We start from the raw sequence: 26,895 nt of genomic DNA on the forward strand, positions 1-26,895 counted from the left end.
ACATGAGTTCGTTTACTTCGGAAAATCTTCAGCAGAAAGAAAACTTTCTGCTGAAGAGGGGCCCTATCTGATCGATCTCTAAGTCAGTTAAACTTGATTCAAAATTTAAAGTTGCAACATAATAATATAAAAACAATATAAAGACCAATATTGTATATATGTAAGAAAAATTAAGAATATATAAAAGATTAAATTAACAACTTAAATTTCCCTTCTGTATTCTAAAAATAGTAACCCCTCTCTGTAGTGCGTCATTTCGAGACTATTCTATGTCATATGATTCTTACGTAATTATGATGATGTAAATGGAACTAAAACTCTACCAGCTAATAGTAATTTTACAGCAATATTAACTGTTCACTCAAAATGTATTGAGAACTAAATCTAACTCAGTCTGACTTGAGATTTCATCCTGAACATTACACACTTGTTTTCCACGCTTTGTCCTAGCTACACTGCTGTCTGACTGCTGCTGCTTTCTTGCTACAAAGTTATTAAAAATGTAAGCCTTTTGGAAAAAATACGTAAATCAAAATTATAATTTAAATTAGCTATAGCCTCATAATTCTTCACATTAATTTGGGTATTTCCCTCTCTGTTTTAAAAATAGCAATTGTTTAATACCCTTTTCTGGACTGCATCATTTGTAGACTAAGTTGTATTATATCACCCTTATATAATGATGATGACGTAGCTAATGGTGGAATTCCAAATTTCTGGAACCAAAACCTTTCTTTCAATAAGCTGGCCATATTTGAAAACTACGCTATTTCTTTTCCGTCTTCGGCTTAACTAGACAACGCCTGTGTTGCTCGCTTCTTATTGGAAACGATGTCAAAAGTGTAAGTGTTCTGGAATAAGCACGATTAATGTGCGAAGTAATTGTGGCCGCAAATATCAGTTTAAATAAAAATGAATACTTAATCTGTCTTGTTTGCTCAATTTGCTGTCTACTATGGATCAACTTCCCTATATCATTAAACAAATTAATATATACATACAATTTTTAAATATTCTTGTACTTTAATATATTTTAAATATTGAAATTAAATTTGGACTCAATTCAATGAAGTCTGCATTTCCTTAAAAATGTGCGGGCATAAATATTTGCGATGAAAATACTATGCTTCACAGAAATATTTTCTTAAATCTGATATAGAATTTTTTTTTAATGTGCAAATGATTTTTTACAGATTGCTCATCAGCTCATTGTTAGGATTTGAAATATTAATACTTTGAAGGCTCGGCGAGAAGCTGCTAAAATTCGAGTATCTGTAAGCGAAGATTCGCAGCATTTACTTACGTAATAGAAATTCGAAAATGAAAAGGAAAAAAAAAAAAGAGTTTTCATCTCTTATTGCCTTTACAAATCCAGATAATCTCTATATATGTATATATAAGGGAAATACCACTGACTCATCGCGAGATCTTCGAAACTATACATACCAGTGACTTGAAATTGTGCATAGTTACTTCATTCCACGATGTAGACGCGCCCTAAGAACGGATTTTACGTAAATCCTATCCAAAATGGACTTTTGTTATACAATAGAAGTTTCTCATACATTTAGTTTTCAAATCCAAGTTCAGAATTTTCTTTTATTGTCGCCAAAACAAGATGTGAAATAAAATGTTGCTAATAAATGCATTTTCCTTTAAAAATATTAAATTGGTAAATAACTTGCCTCTGTACAATGAATACAAACAACATTTAAATGATAAGGTTAATAATATCATTTATATCTAACTGTTATCATAAGTTTCATGAAAATAAATGTTATTATTAAGAGAAATAAATTATTGTAATGAAAAATAGAAATGTTGTTGTATTTATAAAAATTGCGATACATAAAAAATCAAGGACAAATAATTATAATTGATTAAAAAAATTGATAACAAAGATAATTACATTTATTTTCGTGAAACTTATGTTATCAGTTAAATATATATACAGGGGTTGGACAAAAATATGGAAACACCTTTAAAAAAACATGTTTCTTTGCTTAATATGGTGTAGGAAACCCGTTGGCATTCAAAACAGCTTGCAGTCTTCTCGGAATGGATAAATACAGTTCCTGTATGTTTGCCAAGGGAATATTATACCATTCTTCCTGCAAAACGGTGGCAAGTTCAGATAACGATGTTGGCGGTGGATAACGAGAACGCACTTTCCGTTCCAATGTAGACCACAAAGGTTCGATAATATTCAGGTCTGGTGACTGTGGTGGCCAGGGGAGATGGGACAACTCATCTTCGTGCTCAGAAAACCAGTCCTGGACAATGTGAGCTGTGTGAACAGGAGCTTTGTCGTCTTGGAAGAGACCATCACCATCGGGGAACAAAGTTTGTACCATGGGATGAACTTGATCGGCCAAAATGTTCACATAAGTCTTGGCAGTCATGTGCCCTGACACAGTTATCATGGGGCTAGCAGAGAACCACGATATGACTGCCCAAACCATAACAGAACCCCCGCCATGTTTCACTCTTGGCAACAAGCAGTCTGCATTATAGGCTTGAGATGGCGTTATCCAGACGTAAACTCGGCCAGAAGTGGGAAACAATGTGAAAGAAGACTCGTCAGACCATATTACTTGCTTCCACTGCTCTATAGTCCAGGCTTTATGACTTAAACACCACCTTTTCCTGTTACGGGCATTAGCATCACTGATGAGTGGCTTCTCAATTGCAGCACGGCCAGCAATTCCCTGTTTATGAAGCTCCCTTCTAATTGTTTTTGTACTCACAGGGTTCGGTAACACAACATTCATTTCAGCAGTAACTTTTGCAGCTGTGGTCTTCTTATTTTTCGTCACAATTGCGACAGACGATCATTAAGGTCGTCTGTCACGATCACTCAGGACACACTTTCGTCCGCGCTGTGATTTAGCAGATGATGTTTTTCCGCTTTTCAAATATGCGGAATAAATCTTCGATACAGTACCTCTTGAAACACTAAACACCTCGGCTACCTTGCTTACAGAAGCACCTACCATACGTGCTCCAACAATTTGCCCACGTTCGAAGTCTGTTAACTCTGACATAATGCAATGACAACCTCACATAACAGTACTCCGACAAACAACTGAACTGTTTAGCACATTTACGAAGTTGTATAGGTGGCGTCAGTAGTCAAAAACGCCAGCGCCACCTACATATTTCATTAAAATCAATCTTTCTTTTCAAACATGCATTTCACAAGGTGTTTCCATATTTTTGACCATCCACTGTATATATACCTTAGTTTTATGGTGGCCTTTTTCGTGTAGCCCTACTGGGGATCCCACCACGTTAAATAATTGGGACACATCCCAACACACAGTACCTCATAAGCGATGTGGAAATATGTGTATGACAGATTCACTGACTGAAACTGTATTTTCCGACCTTAAATTTAAAATATTTACATTAATTAGCAACTCGAAATTAGACATTTCGTCCATATAAGAAAGGTTCACATTCGTACAGATAGTATGCCCAACAAAGCCGGTGGGTATCAGCTACTTCCTAATGTGGTATTGACAAGAAAATGTAAATGACGGCATTTAGATTTAAATGTAAGAAATAGTGATCTCATTTTCATGTTAATAGCTGCGAATGTAACTCAGTAATTTGATTTATTTAAATCAGAAGCTCACCATTTGGCTCATAGGATGACATTCTACAATAAAAACCATTACCCCTATACATTGATAACCAAATATATGTGATATTAACTCCTAGTTTCTTTCCAGTGGATCCCGATGAACCGCAGGATGAGATCGTTGACCCTAATCCTAACTTCCGCTGCAAGCACAATCATGGAAAGTTTACTCACGAAGAATATTGCCATTGGTATTACCACTGCCATGATAACAATGCTTCTGTCCGCCAGTGTAAGAAAGGGAAATACTATGACACCAGAAGAAAGAAATGCTATCATTCGAAGGATGTCTCATGTGAAGGACGACGGAAACCAGACGGTAATGTTTAAGAACTTGTTGAAATTGTAAACTATTTTTATCTGACATCTTTAATATTTCAGTTAGTTTAGTAGTCCAAGAGGGCGTTAGCCTGAATGGACTATTAGATTCGAAACGGGATTTTGCGTCGTACACTATGAACGGCGAACCACGTTTCAAATTGTTGGCACCAAATATTATCTTCCTGTTTTATCTTTAAAGAAATTAAGTAGTTATATATTCAGGTATGCATACTGTGAGAAAATGACGGTACCTAGAGGCATACAATTTTGAATAATGTCACCCGAACATGTGTACCTGGGAGCCCGATTTTTGGATTTCTAATTTCCTATTCCATATTTAGTAAAACTTTTAATGAATTTTTGATTAATAAACTCAACGGTTTGAAAGCGGCCAGTAGCAACACTGTACGGAATAAAACATTTTTATCTCCAACGTGTAAGACTGTCTATTGGAAACTCTAAAGATGTGTCGTTTTTAAATATTTCTTGATTTTTCTATTGTATTGAATTGTATGAATTTTAAGTGCGAAAAACAGGATATTTAATTAATAAAGTTAATGCACAAAATGTTAATAATAAAGCCATCTTATTAAGAAAATTGAATACTGATATGATCATCTGAAAAAAGACTGAAAAAAATATAAAAATTTATGCCAACACTTAACACTGCATCGGGAATTCTAAACATATGCTCCTATGCTGCTTTTAAAATTTTTCTAATTTTGTTTTTGAATTGTACACTGAAGTGACAAAAGTCATGGAATACCTCCTAATATTTTGTCGGTCCTCCCTTTGCCCGGCGAAGTGCAGAAACTCGACGTGGCATGGACTCAACAAGTCGTTGGAAGTCCCCTGAGGAATATTGAGCCATGCTGCCTCTATAGGCGTCCATAATTGTGAAAGGTGTTGACGGTGCAGGGTTTTGGGCACGAACTGACCTCTCGATGATGTCCCATAAATGTTCGATGGGATTCATGTCGGGCGATCTAGGTGGCCAGATCATTCGCTGGAATTGTCCAGAATGTTTTTCTAACCAGTCGCGAACAATTGTGGCCCGGTGACATGGCGCATTGTCATCCATAAAAATCCCATCGTTGTTTGAGTACGTGAAGTCCATGAATGGCTGTAAGTGATCTCCAAGTAGCTGAAGGTATCCATTTCCAGTCAATGATCGGTTCAGTTGCACCAAGGACCGAGTCCATGCCATGTAAAAACAGCTGACCGTTATGGAACCACCACCAGCTTGAACAGTGCCTTGTTGACAACTTGGGTCCATGGCTTCGTGGGGTCTGCGCCACACTCGAACCCTACCATCAGCTCTTACCAACTGAAATCGTGATTCATCTGACCAAGCCACGGTTTTCCATTCGTTTAGGGACCAACCAATATGCTCACGAGCCCACGAGAGTCGCTGCAGGCGATGTCGGGCTGTCAGTAAAGGCACTCGAGTCGGTCTTCTGCTGGCATAGCCCAAGGAAGACAAATTTCGCCGCACTGTCCTGTCGGACACGTCCCTCGTACGTCCCACATCGATTTCTGCGGTTATTTGACGCAGTGTTGCTTGTCTGTGAACATTGACAACTCTACGCAGACGTCGCTGCTCTCGGTCGTTAAGTGCAGGTGGTCGGCCACTGCGCTGTCCATGGTGGAGTGTTATGCCTGAAATTAGATACTCTCGGCACACTCTTGACACTGTGGATCTCGGAATGGATAATTCCCTAACGATATCCGAAATGGAATGACCCGTGCGTCTAGCTCCAACTATCATTCCGCGTTCAAAGTCTGTTAATTCTCGTCGTGCAGACATAATCACGTCAAAGCCTCTTCACATGAATAACTTGAATACAAATGAAAGCCCTGCCAAAGCACTTCGCATTTATACATTTTCTACGCGTTACTAGTGCCATCTGTATATTTGCATATTGCTATCCCATGACTTTTGTCACTTCAGTGTAGTATATGGTACGTGTGCAAATAAAATGTTGCTTAATAATAAAGCTAAAAAGACAAAAAGAAATTGGTAAACAGGAATAAGTGAAAAAGCAGATTGCTAGGCTGAGACCTCAGCGGGAGCGTACAAAAAGCATAAACAAACCCTTTTGAGCGCCTGTTAAAATATGAACCCTTTCAGATTTTACTTTCATTATTATTATAACTGAAGCACTTTTTAATTTTAAGCACCACGTCACCTGCGTAATCAGTTGCAATTGATGAGAATTTAAATTAATTTTTTCTTATATGTATTAAAACTACCGGAGTAAGAAATAAAACACATTCAATAAAATACTGTAAAGAAGTCGTTGGATTCAGTTCTGCTGTCTTCTATAAACATAACTAATGTAACTAAAATTAATTGATGAGACATCGTAATGTCTCATCGTAATGTAAAAACAGTATGCAATTGATAATTGTAAGATTTCGCGACTGCTAATTCATATAGGCAACACTGTATGTTATGTAATTCTTGAGTTTGTCCATTACTTTTCTCGTTTTCTGTTCAAGCCATGTAAAGTATGTGAGATATATCAATCAGCTCCTCAATAGTTCAGGTTTACTTGTTATATGAGTACCAAAGGTACCGGCTAAACATTCTGTCAGTCAAATATTTTCTATGTAGATTTTATAATTTCGATATTATGGTACTCGAAAAAAATATTCTTTTTTCACGGTAACTTGGAAATTTTAGTTTCCTAAACAATGATTTATGAATGTGATTTTTAAATTAATTTACTGTCATGCAAGTCTCACAGCTAATTTTCAACAGAAAGATAGAGCTATAATAGATGAGAATGATAATAATTTAAAATTGATGCGGCCTGTCTCCGAATTATGTGAGAAATATGGGCTCAATCAGTGGCAGATTCAGGTTTAGGAAAATTCACCCATTGGAAAAGTTATAAAAAAAGTTTGATACAGCACATGTCGTGGTTTTTATATACAGATCTACGTATGATATATTCACTTTGAAGTTAATGAACACTTTGTTTCTTTGCTGCATATAGCACATATTTTTCGTATTATCTGTATACACGTTTTGATGGTGCACATATAACAATCCGGAGTATAATTTCGACGAATTCACAAACATAATAATGGATTTAAATATTAATTCTGTTTAGGAAATGGTATTTTCGGTTCCTAACACGTTGCGGGCAAGGAATTTGAAGATCCAGATTGTCAACAGGCACGATCGGAGAATTCGAGCAATGTGTCGTAACGATAAAGATAATATTCCTATTTTTACATCCTAAAATTTTGAATTCTAAATTAGATTCTAATTTCTAAATATTCTAATTTCTAAATTAGATTAGAAAACATATTATTTAGCACACATACAAAGATAACAAAAATAAACATCAGGTGTAAGTCGCTTGACACAATCAAAGAATAAGCTCGGCGAGAATTCACGCTAATAGCAAGCGTGCTAGTTACAACAAAGCTAGCCGGTATTGTGCTACCAGAGCAAGATCAATTCGGTGCTTCATTCAAGGCTACCAGAGATGAACTTTCGAGGATGAGTCACTAATTTTCTTCCCTCCTGAATGAGAGAGACAGAACGCTCGTAGGACCATCTCTTGGATCTGGCTACTACTTAAGAGTTCTTCGTAGTTGGAATGAAACCAGGCATATACTCGTGAGAAATGAAAAGGATTACTATAACCATTAATTTTAAAGTTACATGCGATATTGTAAGGATTATGTTAATTTTATTAACAGTTAAATTTTAAGTTCCTTTCCTGTCAAATTCTTAACTTCAACTTGCTACTTCCGCCCATAACTTAGTTTTAGAATCACGTCTGAATATGTACATAATGAGGAACAGCGGTATTTAACGAAGTTCTCTGGTCTTAGGGAGAGATTCACATCTTGTCTCTGCGACACCTTTGTTCTGTTTTTAGGACTTCCAGGAACCCTTATTAAACGACAACTGGCAAAAAGCCTGCAATCCACGCAGGCTAAGTCCAGTATAACAGCGGAAAATGGAAATGGAAATTAGGGAGAGAGAATCAGAGTTTCTGATTTACGCGCGTCTGCCTTCTGGCCACTCTCTCTCTCTCAAAGCTGTTATTACGCTCGGCCGTACTCAGGCCCTTGATAGCTCCGCAATCATCTGGCGTTTAACGGGCCAACTGCATTAGAAACTTGATAGCTTCGGCTATATTTCTTTACTTAATCTTAGTTTTACTACTTTAATTCTTAGTCTCTTAATTTCAAGCCCAAGTGTCGGCTTTGATTGTACGCTCCAAGACGGAGTTTTGTTAAATCTTATTGGAATAATAAAGGGTTAGTTACCTTTCCATCTTGTTGTTTCTTGTCACACGAACTTAAGTGATTATTCGCTATCTAGTTCTTAAGATTCGTCACTTTCTACAGTAACAAAGTGAAAGTCTTACGATATGATTCCATTCATTGAGGTAAAACTATAAATGCAAACCAAAATTTCGTTGGAGGAGTTGGAGATAATTCAGAAAGCTGGATTGTATTTCCAACTATCTCTTCATATACAAGCAAATTTCTTTCGCGTAGTTTCTCACGAAGTTCAAAACATCCCGTACTATGAAATTGGCTCATAAAGCTGAGTCTGATTGTAAATTTTTGTTTCATAATGTAAATTGCGCTTTCCCCCCCTTTTACTGTAATTTTTTGCAGCATTATTACTTTTTCCACTTTCGTATTAGATAAAAATGTTGTGAGGTGAATCTTTCAGTTACAAAATTCCTCAGATGCATACCGCAGGTTAAACGTTTTAACGATTAAATTCTCAGATAAATGTATGTAATAAAAAAATTGTATTATAATAATATATTATTAATCTCCTTTTTATAGAATATAAATTGGTAACATACGTAGAATAACGAAGTGTTGTATTTTTCAGAGGTGGACATCACAACAGAGTTTATTACGAGAGAAGGTAAATATTTAATTTTCCACATCATTAGCGTAATGACACGAAGTTGCTTCGCGTAATTAGGAATTAATAAATAAATATTAGTGTGAATTAAATTAATGTATTATATTAATTTCTATTAACAAGTATATATTTTGTGTTATTTTTTAAAAACAGTATCCACAACTGAGGCGCCAAAATTTCAGTGTCCGAGAAAAGATGGAAAATTTGCTCATGAGAAAGACTGCGGGAAATTTTATGACTGCAAACGTGGAGAATATAAGATTCACAAATGTCCTAAAAATAAACTCTTCGACGAGAAGCAACGTCATTGTGAAGATGAAGATGATGTGTCATGTGGACAAAGAATCCATCCAGACAGTGAGTGTCACTTACGAAATATTTGTATAAAATACATATAGAGTGTTCCATAAACCTGAAGGAATGTTTAAAATAATATAAAATCAATAAATTGGTGAAGAAGAGTATAGTTTGCCCGCAAACATTTACCAAAAAGGAAATCTGAGAGCCATAAGATACATTTTAGTTCAAGTTTTCACCAGCAGGTGGCGTGTTACTGTCACACTATTAAAAATAGAGTGAAAAGCGTTAAGATAATACACTGCTTATTCTTATGCATATTGCGTTCCTGTTAATAGTGCAGCAATCCATTATTACGCTCGCAACTGCACTTCTTAAAGGATTTAAATTTGACCATTTTCGCTCTCATTACAACAGTTTCATCTGTTGGTAAAGACCTGAATTAAAATGCATCTCGTTCCGAAAGAGCTTCTTCTGTTATAATCTTTAAAAGAAAGCAGTGGTCTGAAATGACAGTTTCTAGATTTTGCATAATTTTTGGGGAAAGGATAATGTAAAAGAGCATTAATATAAAATGCATATAAAATAACCATATTCAAAATTCCTTATCTTTTAGTAGTCCATATTTTTCCTAAAAATATATATAAAAGTAATACCATCACAGCAATTTTGAATCCTAGCAGAATTCAAACTTTTAGAATGTAATGTGTGTAGCATTAATTATTTAACTGCTGTGTAAATGGCAGGCGGTAGTTTGTGTGCGAGATGTTCTTCCACACCTCTCCAAAAATCTCATTCTGAAAATGACATTAGTTTACAATATAATTTTTTTAGATCGTTTTGATGTTTAACCTACAAATATTTGCACAGGTTTTCGAAAGAATTCGATTGAAAGATTGATGTTATTTATAAGCGCGTTTGCTTATCAGACAGAAAGGCTGCATTTGTTTTATATCTTGAAAAATAATGAATTATTTTTGGCTAACATGAAAATTCTATTCTGGCAAAATAAAATCCGCTGACACTATCATGCCTTGAAAACTGATGGACAAAGAATGGAAGGAATCTAAAAACAGTATTCCAATATACTTTAGATAATGTTGCCACTAAACGAAACTTAAGAATCATAAATTGATCATCCACGTGCACTCGTGCTCAGCCGATTCTCTGGATGTTTGAAATTTGGCATATTTGTTGAAAAAGATAATAACATCAAATATGGTTTAGACATTTTGTTACAATTATTTGAAAATAGGAACGATGTAGCTTTTTTCCCACTCATGCACTCATGATTTAAGGCATAAAATGATTATAATATAGTTTCAATACAATTTGAAATTCGCAAATTAAATTGAGAACATCTGCTTTGATGTAATAAAAATAACAGACAAATAAAAAGGGAAAGGAAAATATGTTGCCATATATTGAGAAGTTCGTCAATACTTGGCCCAAAATGAAAAAAATGCTCCAAGATAAATTTTTGAATTTTTCCGTAAATTTCGCACCAAATTTTACAAAATTGAATATTTAAGCATAATTTGAGTCGTAGAATCGAAATATGGAAAAGGAATTGGCATGTCATTTCAGAAAAAAGTCTGATTTTGTGTCAAAATACCTATATTAGAACAATTCTAAATATAAATATAATGTGTATCGTAAGTCGCTCTTTCCAGGCATGAAAAACTCAAGTTGAATTTCGTCAGTCGGCCCAGTAGAAAGGCAGTGGAAAGTCCTTCCCCCCTTTTTTTGGCGCAGTGTACATCGTACAATCCCACCGTGCAATTAAAAATACTGATTTACGGCATAAAATTATTATAATATAGTTTCAATACAATTTGAAATTCGAAAATTAAATTGAGAACAACTGTTTTGATGTAACAAAAATAACAGACAAGCATAATAAGAACCTGATAAACATAATGAGATAAGTGTAATAAGTATTGGGAACACAATGTTACATTGAACTGTACTAATAATAATAAAGAGGTGTCCATGAGGTCAAATCGTTTGAGAATAACATCAAAAAACTCTGAGTAAAAATCTGAGTGCAGGTAATTTGAGAATTTAAAAATTGGAAATTCAGAAAATAATTTTGATAAAAAAACCAATACAGTTTTGAAAAAGGACACTTAAAATGATATGTTGGAGCAAGTTATAAAGTTCACAAGTAGAATCTTTTTGGACATATTCACAGGATATAAAAGTTCATTAAATTTACGCAGCATGAGGAAATTATACTTGACAGAGATAGAGGTCGTAGAAAGAGACGTTGCATAATTTTTTGAAACTTCGGATACTGGTATTTATATTTAATTAAAAATTTTTGGGATGGCAGGAGATCAGTTTGTGAGGATTTTATGTGATTATCCTCATTTAAGAGTATGAGAAATCGAAAATAGTTGATAAAGTATGTTTTTTCGCTGTTAAGTATCAAAGTGGAATGTATATCTTTCAAGAGAAAATTGTTTGACGTATGTTATCCTATAATGGAAAAAACCTCTTTCTTTAGTTGAGATTTAAAATTTTTAACTATAAACACCTTTTTGAAAAATTATACAGTAATGTGAATTTTTCAGTTTTCCATACCATGCTTATACCAAAAGAGCACTTATTCTCGAAACAGGATTTTGCGTTGCTTCACATTCAAGTCTATTGCCATTCGGAAAAATGTAATATTTATATCTTTAAAATTTAATGTGGCTGTTGTTAACAAACTAAGCTATTTAAATGCTGTAAATGCAATTCTTATTTCATTGAAAACATTAAATATTTTTAGAGAACAGCGTTATGTACAGGGTGATCTTTTTTAAAGTGACAGTGTTTGGAGCGCCCTGTATTGCGATCTAATAGCCGAAATGGGACCAAACTTGGTATTTAGACTAATCAAGACATTGGGAAAAAGGATTCGGTAAAAAAAAAATAGTTCCAAAAATCGCCGCTAGGGCATTTTGTGGCGCTGCTGTAGCTTACAATAACGAGAATTAGCATAAAACACGGGTACCAAAAAAAAATGCAAATGTTGTGCGATGACAGCGCCAGTAATAGGTGCTATAAGAGCAAGTAGTAGAAGACAACTCCGACAAATAATCTCAGATGAAGTAAACGAGCTCCAGTGGACATGCCTCTCATGTTACCGGAACCTGCGTTGCTGGTGAAGCTGTATTACATGAATCAATGTAATGCATCCGCAGCTCTTCGGAAATTTCGAACCAGAAAAAAATTACGAAAGGGCCCTTTATCGCTGAATGGTCTTAAGAAAATGATTAAGAAGTTCGAGGAAACGGGGTTACTGACCATTCGCGCTGGCAGAGGACGTAAACCAGTATCATAAGATGTAATAACTGATATGGCAACTGCAATTGTCGAAGGATCGCAGGGAACCATTGCTGGTACCAGCAGCGCCCGGGGTGTAGCTCGACAATTAGACATGAATTATTCCACGGTATGGAGATTTTTGCGCCGCGTTATTGGATTTTACCCCTACAAAACCAGCCGCTTGCACGAACTGAATGAAATCAAGTGATTATGATAAGCGAGTGACATTCGCTCTATCGTTTCTTACCAGGGTAGAAATTGATGATGCTTTCCCATGGCACATTCTGTGGGGAGATGAGTGCCATTTTTATCTAAATGGGTCCGTAAACAGACAAAATAGCCAAATTTGAGCTTCTGAGCAGCCCCACGCCGTGCACGAAATTCCATTAAATTCCCCAAAAGTCACTGTTTAGTGTGGTTTCATAGCCGAATTCGTAATTGGGCCATTCTTTTTTGAGACCATCACTTTGACAGGACCCCAAACGTGCACCATAAATGCAGAAAGGTACCACGAAATGCTGCAAACGTTTGTTATTCCACAACTTCAGCAAAGAAACCGTCTCCAACAGACAATCTTTATGCAGGATCGTGCTTCGCCACACATTAGTAATAAGGTAAAGCAGCTGTTGCGCCAAAACTTCACTGATGATAGAGTCATAAAACGCAGTTTTCCAGTTGCATGGCCGCCTCGTTTCCCTCTCCTCACGCCATGCGATTTTTGGCTCTGGGGTTATTTGAAACCTCAAGTTTATGTTGGTGTACTATCAAATTTGTCTATTCTAAAGGACAACATAAAAAAGATAGTGAGGAATACTCCTCGTGATATGTTACATACGGCTGTAGAGAACGTTGTGCACAGAATGCACGGTGTTATTTCTGAGAACATTGCTCACATTGAATGTGGTCTAATTCCTCACCAGGGAAGTTAATGTAGTAAATAAAGATTAATAATTTAACTGTACGATTGTATGTTTTGATGTCCCATGTCTTGATTAGTGTAAATACCAAGTTTGGTGCCATTTCGCCTATTAGATCGGGCTACAGGGCGCTCCAAACACTGTTACTTTAAAAAAGATCACCCTGTATTTTTTTACGTTTCAAATGTGCAGATGAAGGATAATTTCCAAGGGAAGTTTTCCATGCTACTTTAAATGCATATTCATCTAGTATCCTATAAAATATTTCGTTATTCCACCTAGGCTATTTCGTTATTCCACCTAGGCTATCTTCATTAATAATCTGATAATCTCTATTGATAAACCACATTAAACTCGAAAAAAAGTCTTCTGGGAAACCGTTAAAATCTAAATCTTTTTCTTTATACTTTTCAGTATCTATTTTAGCTTCAGGTCCTATTAACCTCGATGCTCGCTGTTTTATCCGTATCACTTTTCAAATGAAAGAACAATATTGGCGACAGATGTTATTGCCATGTGTTATTTTTAAAAGAAATAATATATATAGAATATAAAAAAGGCATGGCAACAGTTAGCGCCATTGGAAATTCTAAAGCTACGCTATTTATAAATATTTTGTGGTTTTGCTGCTGCATTTTCTACGGATTAAGTATCACGAATGTGGTGTTTAATAAATAAAGTTTAAAAGGCAAAAAGCTCTACATTAAAAACGTAAAAACAAAATTGTATAAGTCATCTTAATACGAAAATTGAATATTAATATGATGACTGATGAAGAACCGAAAACTTTAATGGCAGGAGTTAACATTGTTTAAGAAATTTTAAACAGAGGTTGCTTTTAAAAATGTTACGATTTTGCTGGTAAATATTACGTTGCATAAGTGTGAAGAAAGTGATGTTTAATAATAACGTTAAAACAACAAAAAAGCTATCTAGGCCATATTATTAAGAAAATCGAACAGTGATATGAAGAATTAAGATAAGACGAAAAAATTTTCAAAATGTATGGCAACACTAAATCTATTAGAAATTCTAAAAATATACTGCTTTGGGAAAGTCTGCGATTTTGCTGTTGAATTTTATGTGGCATAAGTCCGAGAAAAGCGATGTTTAACAATAAAGTTAAAAAGACAGAAGAACTTGTGTTAACAGGTGAGAGTTCAAGAGCAGACTGATACACTGTCAGCTCGGCGAGAACCACAAAAACTTTAACAAATCTTCTGATAAGAACTTTAAATCTGAATCTCTTCAGTATACTTTTCTTTTTAATATTTATTTTCATAAAGCAGCGAAATTTTATTTTCATTTCCCTGCCATCTGATATTAAAATGTTACTTAGATTACAACTTGGTTTCCTAAGCTCTGTTCAAACAAGTAGCTCAAGCATAACAGGCCATCCGCATAGTGAAATACCAAAATAAGGCTCATCATATTCATTTATGATCTTTTAACTTCATTGCATATACAGTCAAAAGTCGTTAATCCGGACTCGTCGGGACTTCGGCGATTCCGGATTATCGATTTTTCCGGATTATAGATCATCAGTTTAAATCTGGTAAGATGACATGCAGAAATTACAAAATTAAAAATATGAAACCGTAATTTATGAAATAAAGAACAATTATGATCTAAAGGGTATTAAAATTTACAAAAAAAAAGCTTAATATTTATTTGTTTACTTTATTAAACATTTCTTTCAATGTAAGTTGTTTAAGTTGCTTCCTTTCATGTGATAATACTTTCTCTTTAATTCTATTAAACAGACATAATTTCTTGTTTAGTTACAAAGTTCCGCTGTTCAAATCCTATAATTGCTTTAAATCATATCAAAAACGGAGTACATCGACATGAAATACTACATTCAGTAAGGAATTATAAGCCAAATAAAATAAAAACATCTGCCGTGAAGATAAGGATAGTGCTGACAGATCAACTTCCAATTCATTACGCGTCACGGCGTTTCCCCCCTCCCCCCGCCGCAGAGCAGCGTGAAATTGATAAACGGATTTCGAAACATACTTTCGCTTTGTAAATCCTTTACATATTAGTAAATATATATCCAAGGTTCGTAGCGGTCCTTACAAGTGCTTATAAGTCCTTATATTTGAAAATAAAATATAAAGGCCCTTATAGGTGCTTACTTTTTCTTTAAAGCCCTTATTTTTTGCTTTTAGTGTTTTTTTTTTTTTTTTAGTGCTTTTTTTTTTTTTTAATAAACGCGCATTTTTTTCCGTACCAAAGCCGAAACTAAATAAACAACTTTTCTTCCTTATATGCAACGTCAGATGGTGAATCATACTCCCGGAAATTGCTTCCCCCCCCTTTCTCTGCATTAACGTAACCTGTGGTGCGTGCTCCGCGTGGTCAGTTCATATTCATGTTTATTATGATCGTTATGCTTATATTATGAGCATATGAATGAATATTTATAATAATATAGTTGCAGTAACTGCTGAAGTATAGATAAACTTCCAAAAATGGGTGTGTTTTTACGCAAATTACCTTTCTAAGGAATAATATTCGGAATGGCTTAAATAAAAGGAAAGTAATCGAATAGTCAAAATAATTTTTTCCCCCAATACATTATACAGTACGGAGGTTGGGAGTTTCTCCCCTTTCTCCGCAAAATCTCTAATATTGAAACAGCGGTCTTTTTTTTTTTTTTTTTTTTTTTTTTTTTTCTGTCACTGCCTAATCTGGATTGAATAGGACTAAACGTTTTTGCGGTCCACCCAGCCTAAGCGAAGATTGATTCTATTCCGGCAATTTACCGCAGTCTGTTGAAAATTAGACTCAGAAACACCCCAGATTAGTAAGTCTCTTTCTTTTCCTTTACTCAGTTCTTTATTCTCCGAATACCGGCTGCTGTTGATTCCGATTGCGTGCGCAATAAGGTTTGCGGTATTTTGCAGAGATAATTAATTTTGATGTTCAGTCCGAGATTTGTTTATGAACACTTAAAAGAGTTTTACTATGCTTTCTAAGCAGAATATTTCTCTTCCGTTGGTCTATTTTTATATGATGCACATATCGAAATGTCAAAATCAATTATTTAGCCGAGAAATCTAAAGAACGGCTACAATCTCCCCTACTCCTCTTTTTCCAGTTACTATCCCGAATATTCGGCAATTTCCGAATATGCGGGTTAGTTAAGCTTTTACTGTTAAAGGATCACTGCATGAAGCAATTTCCCGTCTTCTGATTTCAGAAATGTGCCTCTTTTTTACTTAATTTACTTTGCTTAGAATATATGTTAAGGAAAAACTGTTATGCAATGAAAATTTATAAAATGTTCAGAATTTTGATTTAAGTTAAATTATTTAAATATTAATATGAGTGGGAAAATAAATTGTATTTATTATTAGGTGCCGAACGAATACAATTAATATGGCTTATTATTATTTATTTTCTATATTTTGAACTGAAATTTCAATGCTCATTCTCTTAATAAATATTGCATTGCTCATATTTTAAATTACAAGTCTAACTTTTCTTTTAAGGTTATGCAGTTGTATATAATGTAATTAGACAGGTGCTTATTTTTTGCTTGAAAAGTGCTTATAGGTGCTTATTTTTTTAACTAAACTGTGGCTACGAACCCTGTATATCGGAAATTCTATTTGACATAATCGAAAGTTCAAGCTTACTTTTATAAAATTGCTCTAACAATCTGCAAAAAATAATAAGCCGGATCCAATTCGAAGATTAAGTAACAACGCAATCTGCAACATTAACTGAATTAGATAATTTTAGCTTACCTTTTACCGTCCGTTATACATTAAACGCGCATGCGCACACATATATTTGCAGCCGTAAAGGTCTTACGCGCACGCGTAAACGCTTATGCGCTTGCGTCAAAGCGACGCATGCGCAGAAAGTTTGCAGCTTTGAGGTCCGGATTATAGATAATTCCGGATTACGGGTGTCCGAATTAACGACTTTTGACTGTACTTCCGATGGAAAGGAAAGGTTATAGGCGGACTAGCATGGCATGCTCCCTATATAGATATGCAGCTCTGTTTTCATTCAATGTTCGCTGCATTAGATGCTGTGTCGAATTGCTCTTAATACCAGCCTTAAAATCACTACTGAAAATGCGCTGCAGTATCCTTTATGGTGTGGCTTTGCTTGCATCTAGCATCTATGAACAGTTATATTTGGCTAATCGAGAGATGAGGACTAGTTGTCCCATCAGTGAGCTACCTGCCATCCAGTGCGCCATCAGTTACGTGTTTTAATTCAATGCTTTATTACAGTGGTCTTTCAGATTGCTAAGTACAGTGGTCTTTCAGAAATGTGTCTGAATGATGAGTACATAAATTAAAAGAAATATTCAAAACTGCTATAAAATTTGCTTTCGGAGAGCAGCAATAGGTAAATGGTAGTCACCTCAGACATTGGAAGCAAGCTAAGCTAAATTAGAAAATTCAACCACTTAAGATGTATCATATATCTTACTTATGACTATCATATATCCACTTAAGATATACTATCATATATCCACTTAAGATGCAATCATATATAACCAAACATAAATTGCAGACATTCTAAAAAGTTTTTCAATCCCTAAATGTAAGAATTTTCCTAAGCAAATTGTTTAAATGGACTGTAATTTTGTAATTTCTCAAAACATTTATGCATTTAAATTATAACATCAGCTGAATTAAATAAAGAATTTAAAACGTCCTGCTTGTTTTGCAGTGGATCCCGATGAGCCCCAAGATAAAATAGTCGATCCTAATCCTGATTTTCGATGTAAAAGCAAGCACAGAAAGTATATTCATGAGGAATTTTGCCACTTGTATTATAAGTGTCACGACAAGAAAGCTTCTATTAGGGAATGCCGGAGTGGAAAATACTATGACATTAAAAAGAAGAAATGTGTTAATTCCAAAGATGTCTCCTGTGGAAAGCGTAAGGAACCTGAAGGTAATGTTAACCTTATTTCATATCTTACTTATACATGTCGAAGCAAAACCATTTTGGTACTACCTTATTATTACGGTTTTCATTATTTAAATGGCACTAAGCTTATTGATAAATTACCGATGCATATCGCTCGCAAACTGTAGTGCAACATCTGGTAATCCTAACCACGGTATTTATTGTGCTGTTTCGTTATTTATTATGGTCCGCGTTATTTCATGGCCGATTTCACATCGGCGAATGCAATTTAAAATGTCTCTTTCGTGTTAGAACGATATAATAACTTCCTGACTCCTTACTAAATCCAAAGTGTTCATTATTTGGAGAAAAAATGGAGAGAAAATACAATAGATATAAAATGCTAAAACATGGCCTACTCAAAACTCTTCTTGTGACGGTCAGCGAACATCACTGCCAAGCGTCTGGCGATGGTTTGGGACGTAATTTTACGATTTGTCGATAATCCTGGTATCAGTCAAACCGCGAGGGCTGTAATAATATGGAATGCCAAATTAGTTCCGCAGGAATGATTCAAGACCACAGCAAGCTATTAAAACTATGATGTACCATGTTGTGTAAAATTGCACGCCAGTCTTCATCACAAACAGCACCACAAATACTTTTACTGTATTTCTTACAATTTAATTAAACAAGGGATGGTAGTTCTAGTATTTTTCAGATTTAAAAATGTTTTATCTAAATTGATATTTTAAGCAATATTTCTAAGAATTATTGACATGTCTTTTCCTCATAGAACCTGGCATATTTTAATTAATAATCTCTCTTCTCTATTATTACGAAAGAAAGAATATGCTTACATGAGTCCGTCGCATAATGTACAGACATATGAGGGCAGAGTTACGAAATTTGGTGTGGTGTGGTGTGGTGTGTGTGATTATGGCAAAGCCTCGAGGGCTATCTGCCTAAGGGGAGGGATGTCTTCGTGGAGAGCTTTCTAAGGAACTGGCTCGTATACACGTTACACATGGGGAAAACCACGAAAACGCCCATGCAGCCAGCCCGTTCGCGGGATTCGAACCTCGGACCGAACTACCAGTGTTCAGCGACATTACCGCTGCGGCCGCTGGTGGGCCCCTACGAAATTTGGAATATATGTTCTTGGGGCAATAAAAGTATACAGGCTGAAGCATTTTTCTTTACCAAAAGTAAATTTAGATTTTTTATATGTTGAAATATTTTTGTGGATCCTTCGCAAAGACCTTCGCTTAATGAACAAATTAAAAGTCTCAAAATTTTACTGTTTGCACCATTGGATAGAAAAGAAATAAATCTTTTAAATGAAGTTTCAAATCGAATTATTAACTAAATATACTAAAAGTTGCCGATTTTTTCGAAAATTCTTTGGGCCATTTCACATCTATTACATTTAAATTTTAAAAGATAAAATTTGTTTATTATAAAGTTTTGAAATATTTATGGATTATAAAACAAATCTTATTATTCAATTCTTATTTTAAAAGAAAAGAGCAAAAAATATTAATTATGCGATTTTTAAAATGTTTTTAATATGTTGCAGTTTGACTGTAAGCAAAAGTGACGAATATGTGATATATATCATTAAACATGACGCTATTTTTTTCCTTCCTTAATAATTTTTCTATAAATACTAATTTTTGTTATTTATTTAATCATTTTTCTTTTCTTTCCCTCTTGTAAGAAAGAATGTTAAGGAATTAAAGGATTTTATTTATTTTTTCTCCTCTCCTCCCAAAGCTAGATTTTGAATTTATTATTTATTACTCATTACAATTTGTTTATTTCATTTCTCCACTCTCTTTAACTATATAAAACAACAGAGATTTTAAGGACTAACTGTCGTTTAAAATTATTTTCAATAAAACCTGCACTGTCATTTTAATACTTTTTTCAACGGATAAGTTTCTATATATTTTTCTCAGCAATTCACTATACTTTTTTTCTTAATTTTATTCTGCTTAATATTATATTCCGCGTAATGTTATATACTGCGTAATATTATATTTGGACGCAACATCCAATATTGTGTATCGATTAAAATTCTAAAATTTTCAGGTCTAAGGTTATAAAAGGTTATAAAACAAACTCTTTGCTTTCTTTTAGAACAAGGATTATAATATTATGTACAGATATATATATATATATAGAGAGAGAGAGAGAGAGAGTCTATTTGTACGGTAGAAGTTCAATCGGCAAGGTTTCTTGAAAGACATTTTAACTGATCAAAACACACACCAAATACACATACTACAAAGAAAGTACAGTGGACAGTTGACGGGTGACGGAGACACCATCATTCTACCAAAAGATTAGGTGTAGTTTAAAAGTTGAATATCCTAACTTGTAAAAAAAAAGCCCGTAATGGCACTTTTATCATTTGCAACTGCATGAAACGGGATTCTCAGCTATATGTATCAATAAAAAGTAAATACCGCAAGAGGCCTGATGCCAAACCTGACATGAGATTTGAGCTTCCATCCATATTGTCTAATATTAAGTATATGTGCGATAACAAAAAGCAGTACCACTCATCTCATTAAAATTGAATACGTTATTTTAAAAAGTTTACATTAACTTTAAAGTTACTTATTGAAGTAAATGAATATTATTTGAATATTTTTGTTGCAAATAATACGTTCACACAATGTTGCATTAAAAGCATATTACTGAAGCAAACCAAGGGTTCCACGATAAAAGTGGACTTTAAAAAGGTTCCACTTATCAAAACGATTAAGAAACGCTGGTGTAAAGCATTCAGAAAACAAATTTTCTGTATCTGTGTTTTTTCCTTGTAGAGACATTAGGATTTTTTGGAAGCAAGAGAGATAAAAAATTAGCAACCGCCTTCGCCGGGAATCGAACCACAGACCTCTGAAATACCGGCCCAGCGTGCAGAACCACTACACCACGAAGGCATGCTAGGAAAGTGAGAGAAATGCCTTATATACTCCCCTTTTTAAAGAGCGACTGGGATTTTTAGGGGACCCAACCGCCAAATCCTGGGTGTGGAGAAACCTCATGCAACACCCTTTTAGTTCGGGCGCCACTGTAGAGACATTAGGATTTTTTGGATGCAAGAGAGATGAAAAATTAGCAACCGCCTTCGCCGGGAATCGAACCATGGACCTCTGAAATACCGGCCGAGCGTGCAGAACCACTACACCGCGAAGGCACGCTAGGGAAGTGGGAGAAATACCTTACTATATCCTTAGCTTAGAAGAGAAAAGTTATTCCATCATTTTCTATATATAGTTGCTCCGTTAATTCGGTCGTGATTTCTTCTAAAGCAGTTTCTCTTGGGCTATTATTTATGGAGAACTTGGAATATTTTACCCTTGCTGTTTTAATATAAATTAGGTTCTTTGTCTCGTCCACACTAGGGGCATTTTCTATTTTATCCAACTCCTCTTTCTGTTTGCATGAAATAGCAATGACTCTGTTCTTAATTGGAGCTAGTTTATCGATTTTTCGTTAATTGATTTCAGATTGACTCAATGTCCTTTTCATGTCTGGTTTAGTTTAAGTGAGAATTGCTGTGTCTTTCTTCTTTGTATAGTTTGAAATTACTTCTGCACGTGTCTCGCTTTGCCGTTTGTTGTAAACAGAAGGGCATTCTTTTCCCCTCCCGTAAGGTGCACATTGATTATCGTCTTCTTGTTGAATTGGTTGTTGAACTGATGGCTACTTTGAGCTTATTTCTTGCGGAGATAATTTGATTCTGTTGTTGAGGTCATTATTAGTTTTTTAGATGTTTAACTTCTTCTAGTATGTTCTGGCTGAACTGATCCTGGGGAATAAAGGATTTCCCCCTTCTTCTCACGTTCACTTGTTCAATACATGAGCAATACAGCTTCTGGAGTGGCCCTGACATTCGATTCCACATGGGCCTCATGGAACTGGGCGGGTGGACGTAAAATTAATTATCTAAAAATACTGAAGGTATTGAAGTTGGACTTGATCGATGAATCGGTGACAGCCGATCAATGATTTTCTATCATAATGGATGCTTGACTCTATGTCTTCTATCTTTATATATTTTCACTATATTTTCATTTCATACGAATTCAGTATATTTTTTCACTATATTTTCATTTCATGCGAATTCAGTTCTTTTCATTCAGTCTGACGCGAAGCATTAGTCAAAATAAATCATCAAAAAATAATAACGCAAAAATTAATCATCCGATCGTCCATTTTTCTTTTATTTTCTAATAACTGCTATGGCAACATATTTCGATATGTTTTGGTGCTGAGGTTTTACTTTCAGAGTGTGAGAGAGCGTAGCACAGCATAAATATGTATGAAGCAAATATATACAGCATATACGTACAGGAAAATTAAAGACTCCCAATATACTGCAATTACCCGAATTGCCGACTATACCCGATAGTCGAAAATACTGTCAAAAAACCGAGAACTATTCACCATACCGTCCATTGGTAATTTTGAGTATATCCTGTATATTTTTCACGCTGCTAAAGAATCATTTTATTCTAGATCGCATTTCTCGTACTATCCTATAAATGTGATCTTCATGCGGACTTAACTGTGCAGTAGAAAACACTTCTCTAGAAACATTAAGAATTACGAGGTATATTTGAACCCGAGAACTTTGAGTTTTAACTACTATTCGCTAAATATTTTTCCGTCATATCTATATTTTAATGTAAAAACATTCTTTTCATTGAATTACATCCTCAAGTGAGTATATTGCATATGTATATTTTACAGCATGTGGTGTTTAAAATATTATATATGCAATAACTCATTATCATTATATCATTACATGTATCAATAACACATACATTATTGCGTATGCAATAAATAATAAAACTCGTATCGTTATTACATATGCAATAAAAAGTATTCTAAAGTTTATAAAGGTCAGCAATATCGTATCATATATTCGGTATTTTTCAATAACGTTTATATAAATGTAGATAAGAATTTATTTATAATATTAAACAGCTACTTTTAATCATTAATTGATTAAAAATACATACCTTGTTATTTTATTCCCGATATGAATTTTAATTTTCATAAAATTTGATGAACTTTTTCTTTCGATGCACACATCTGAGAAGCCTGACTCTTCCATCAAAATATCAGTGTTGACGAGATCTTTACAGTGATAAAAAATTTGCGATAGATCCATCCCTTTTACCGTACTTTTTAGTTGGTAATATCGGAGTGCAGCCCTGCCGAGCGATAAATTCCCTGAGACTGGTAGTTCGGTCCGAGGTTGAACAGGTTGGTTGCATGGGCGTTTTCGTGGTTTTCCCCATGTGTAACGTGTTAACCCTTTGCGGCACAGTGTGTCTGGTCTGGACACATCTAAAACTTTCCTTCTGTACGCACAGAAAAATTGAATAAAAAAGCATTTATAAGTTACTATAGGTTACTCTGAACCTTCTTTGTTTACAGTAGATGGCAGCTCAACACAAACCAGTCCATACATTTTAGCCATGTTTAGTTTTTTAAGACCCTCATTTTTCAAAGAAATCTTTCAGATTTTGTTAGGGTATAAAAGGAATTGTTTGAAAAGAAATTTCTATGTTATTTTTTTGGCTGTATGCTAATCTCCTTATTCTATATTAGTTTTAAATGTGTACATTGAAATCTTGCCTAAAATCAAATGGCGAACCCTAGGTGTGCCCAAACCGGGCTCACCGATAATCTAGGACAACTGAGAGTCTGTATTCTTTGTTTATCTGCATCTCATCGGTCAGTTCATTGACAACAATGCTCGTTTCAGCACTCTTTTCGAAGCTCTATTCAATCAGTGTGTCCACAGAATTAAAAGATAAGTGCTATCTTCACGAAATTTTACTACTCCTCTAGGCCTAATTACACTGCCTACCTTTTTTTTTTTTTTTTTTTTTAATCAAAACTCCAACTTTAAATGGTAGTGTGTCCAAAAGTGTTAATACTAACCAGTTTCACTTAGAAAGTCCTCCACGAAGGCATCACTCCCGTGTAGTGCCTTAGGAAGCAACACGTAACTAATAATAATAATATTGGATTGCATAATATTGCATCCAAAACAGTCCGTTGCAAGGGATATATATTGTGACCCCACACAGTGTGATAATTATTGCAGGTTTAATAATAATTGACAGGCTGTTAACTTGGGCTCGAATTCGGGAGAGAGCCTTATCAGTAGCCGAGCGGATAAGTATTCCCGAATACTGTTTTTTTCTACCAGAGTTCGAACGCAGATGAATGCGCCGCCTCCATATTAAGTTTTCTTGATTTTCCCCATGCAAAACGCAAATACGAACCAACTTCTCTCGCGAAGGTCCTCCACGAAGGCATATTTTTTTTCTTCGGCAGGTTGCCTTTGTGTAGTCTGACACATTCAAATAATAAAAACCGGAGAAAACGTAAATACGCATTTGGGAATGTGGTGGCTTTAAGGAGTGCCAGTATTTAAAATCTCTCGATTCAAAGTTCTCCCTTAGGTTTAGCGATATGAATAGAAATTATGGAACACCAAAATTTCATACTCTGTTAGTTCTTGATCACAACTGCATTAAATTTAGGCATATATATTTTTCGTAATATATTCTTTGACTGAACTGATACAATGCTTTATCATTTTTTTAATTATATATTAATCATATTAATGAAGCAAAATGGTACACAAATAGCAGAAAATATTAGTTTGTTGAATTATTATTGCATTTGAATAACTTATATTTCAAAATATCACATACATTTAAAATTAATTGCATAAATAATAAACTGATTCTAACAGAAATATCTACCATACAACCAAAACCGGAGACTACAACGATTACCTTTCCTGAGACAGAGGAAACTTCAGAAATTTCTATCATAACAAGCCCTCCCTCTACAACTAGTGAACAGCCAGAAACTACATCGACCTTCCCTGAGACAAAGACAGTTTCAGAAGCCTCCAACATAACAAGACTTCCCTCTACAATTAGTGAGCAGCCAGCAACTACATCGACCTTCCCTGAGACAAAGACAGTTTCAGAAGCCTCCAGCATAACAAGACTTCCCTCTACAATTAGTGAGCAGCCAACAACTATATCGACCTTCCCTGAGACAGACACAACTTTAAGAATCTTCAACATTACCAGCTCTTCCGTTACAGTTACTGAGGTGCCATCAACCACAACTCCTCCAAGGACAATTACGGAGGAACCAGCAACAAGTTCATTTGTGTCAATTACCAATGAACTAACAACAAATCCACCAGTGACAACTACAGAAGAAACAGCAGCAAGTTCCATGGTGACAGCTGCTGAAAAACCCATTACAACAGGCCATCCCATTACTACTACAGAAACGTCCATGACGAAATTAAACCTGACTACTGCTGATGTTTCGTTGACAACAATCCCTCAAATGATTTCCACATCATCGAGACCTATACCATCTGAGCACCCAAGGACAGCAAAAAGCCAAGCAACAGTGTCTGCGCATACAACAGTATATGAAGAATCTAGTACATCACCACCTTCAGTAACAATATCTGAGTTACAAAGTACAACACAGTTGCCAACTGATGATGGTAAGACAATCAATTATTTCGGTTATTTTTTAAATAAAATTTGTTTACAATATTTTAAGATAAAAGTTTTTCAGATATCAACATGAATCATTTAAATACCGCTTTTTTTATCTATAAATATTTCCGTTTAAGAGAATTGTTCTGATTAAAGATTTAAATTTTTTTTTCCCTGTGAATCAAACATTTTCCTTAAATTTTTCAGAAAGAGGGTTTTTATATTCTGAATGTTTTATGAAAAGATTTTTATTTATAAAAACAGATTACATTTATAATAAATCTATATTTTTGCAGTATATTATTTATTACTTTAAACATTCCGGTGCTTTCATTTGAATAAATCTATTGTTTTGTATGCATCGACGCAAAGTACCGTGTACTTTGGAATCGTTTAATCTCTAAATGCAAAATTTGTAATATTTGAAAAATAAGTTCAAATGAATCAGCAAATATAAAATATAAGTAAATGATCTTTAAAAAATATTTAACGTGTTCTTCTTAGGTGTAACATTTTTCTTTCGCTTTTCATTATAGTTTGGTATTAATTTCACAATATATGCCAAATATATTATCGTAATGTGCATATCTAATACTGATGAAGAAGTTCGCGATTGCCATTGCGAACGGCTGCGACCTCATTTAATTCATTAACATCGAGTCTATCACGAAATCGTCCGAAAGACTTTGGAATGTGATATTGTTTCGTATGCTTTATAAAATGTAACAGATGTTTCCGTTGCTGTTTTATCCGTTTTACAACAAAACTACATTATTATTATTCTTCGCTTAGCTTTCAAATTCATGACAGCAGATGTTCATTGGATCAAAATAGGGTTTAACTGGCATACCAGACGATATTTTAAGGAAATTAAGCAGAGATTTAACAGCAATATATACTGTCGCAATGTTTGTTGTCATTGCTTGCCGACAATGCTGTCGCTTCTCCTTTGACAGGTTTTTCTAGAATTTATTGAACGATTTAATCCTAAAACTTTGTAGATACATTGTGTACTTGGATCAAACATTCTTG

At 34.6% G+C, this 26,895-nt stretch overlaps 1 protein-coding gene across 2 annotated transcripts in view; it reads left to right on the forward strand.

The window, feature by feature from the left end:
* The window catches only part of LOC118200626 (uncharacterized), a 165,326-nt gene that overhangs the window by 117,766 nt on the left and 20,665 nt on the right, over positions 1–26,895 (forward strand). Inside the window, exons 18-22 of one of the 2 annotated variants that reach the window (XM_085824249.1) lie at positions 3,735–3,962; positions 8,841–8,876; positions 9,030–9,233; positions 18,107–18,334; positions 25,086–25,868. In XM_085824249.1, coding sequence (XP_085680375.1) covers positions 3,735–3,962; positions 8,841–8,876; positions 9,030–9,233; positions 18,107–18,334; positions 25,086–25,868 — 1,479 coding nt within the window. The remainder of the gene's footprint in view (positions 1–3,734; positions 3,963–8,840; positions 8,877–9,029; positions 9,234–18,106; positions 18,335–25,085; positions 25,869–26,895) is intronic. The other variant, XM_085824250.1, reaches the window with a different exon arrangement.

Source organism: Stegodyphus dumicola, chromosome 9, assembly GCF_044657685.1.
Source record: "Stegodyphus dumicola isolate Sdum_Otavi_A_Nest chromosome 9, ASM4465768v1".
In the NCBI taxonomy this organism is placed as follows: domain Eukaryota; kingdom Metazoa; phylum Arthropoda; class Arachnida; order Araneae; family Eresidae; genus Stegodyphus; species Stegodyphus dumicola.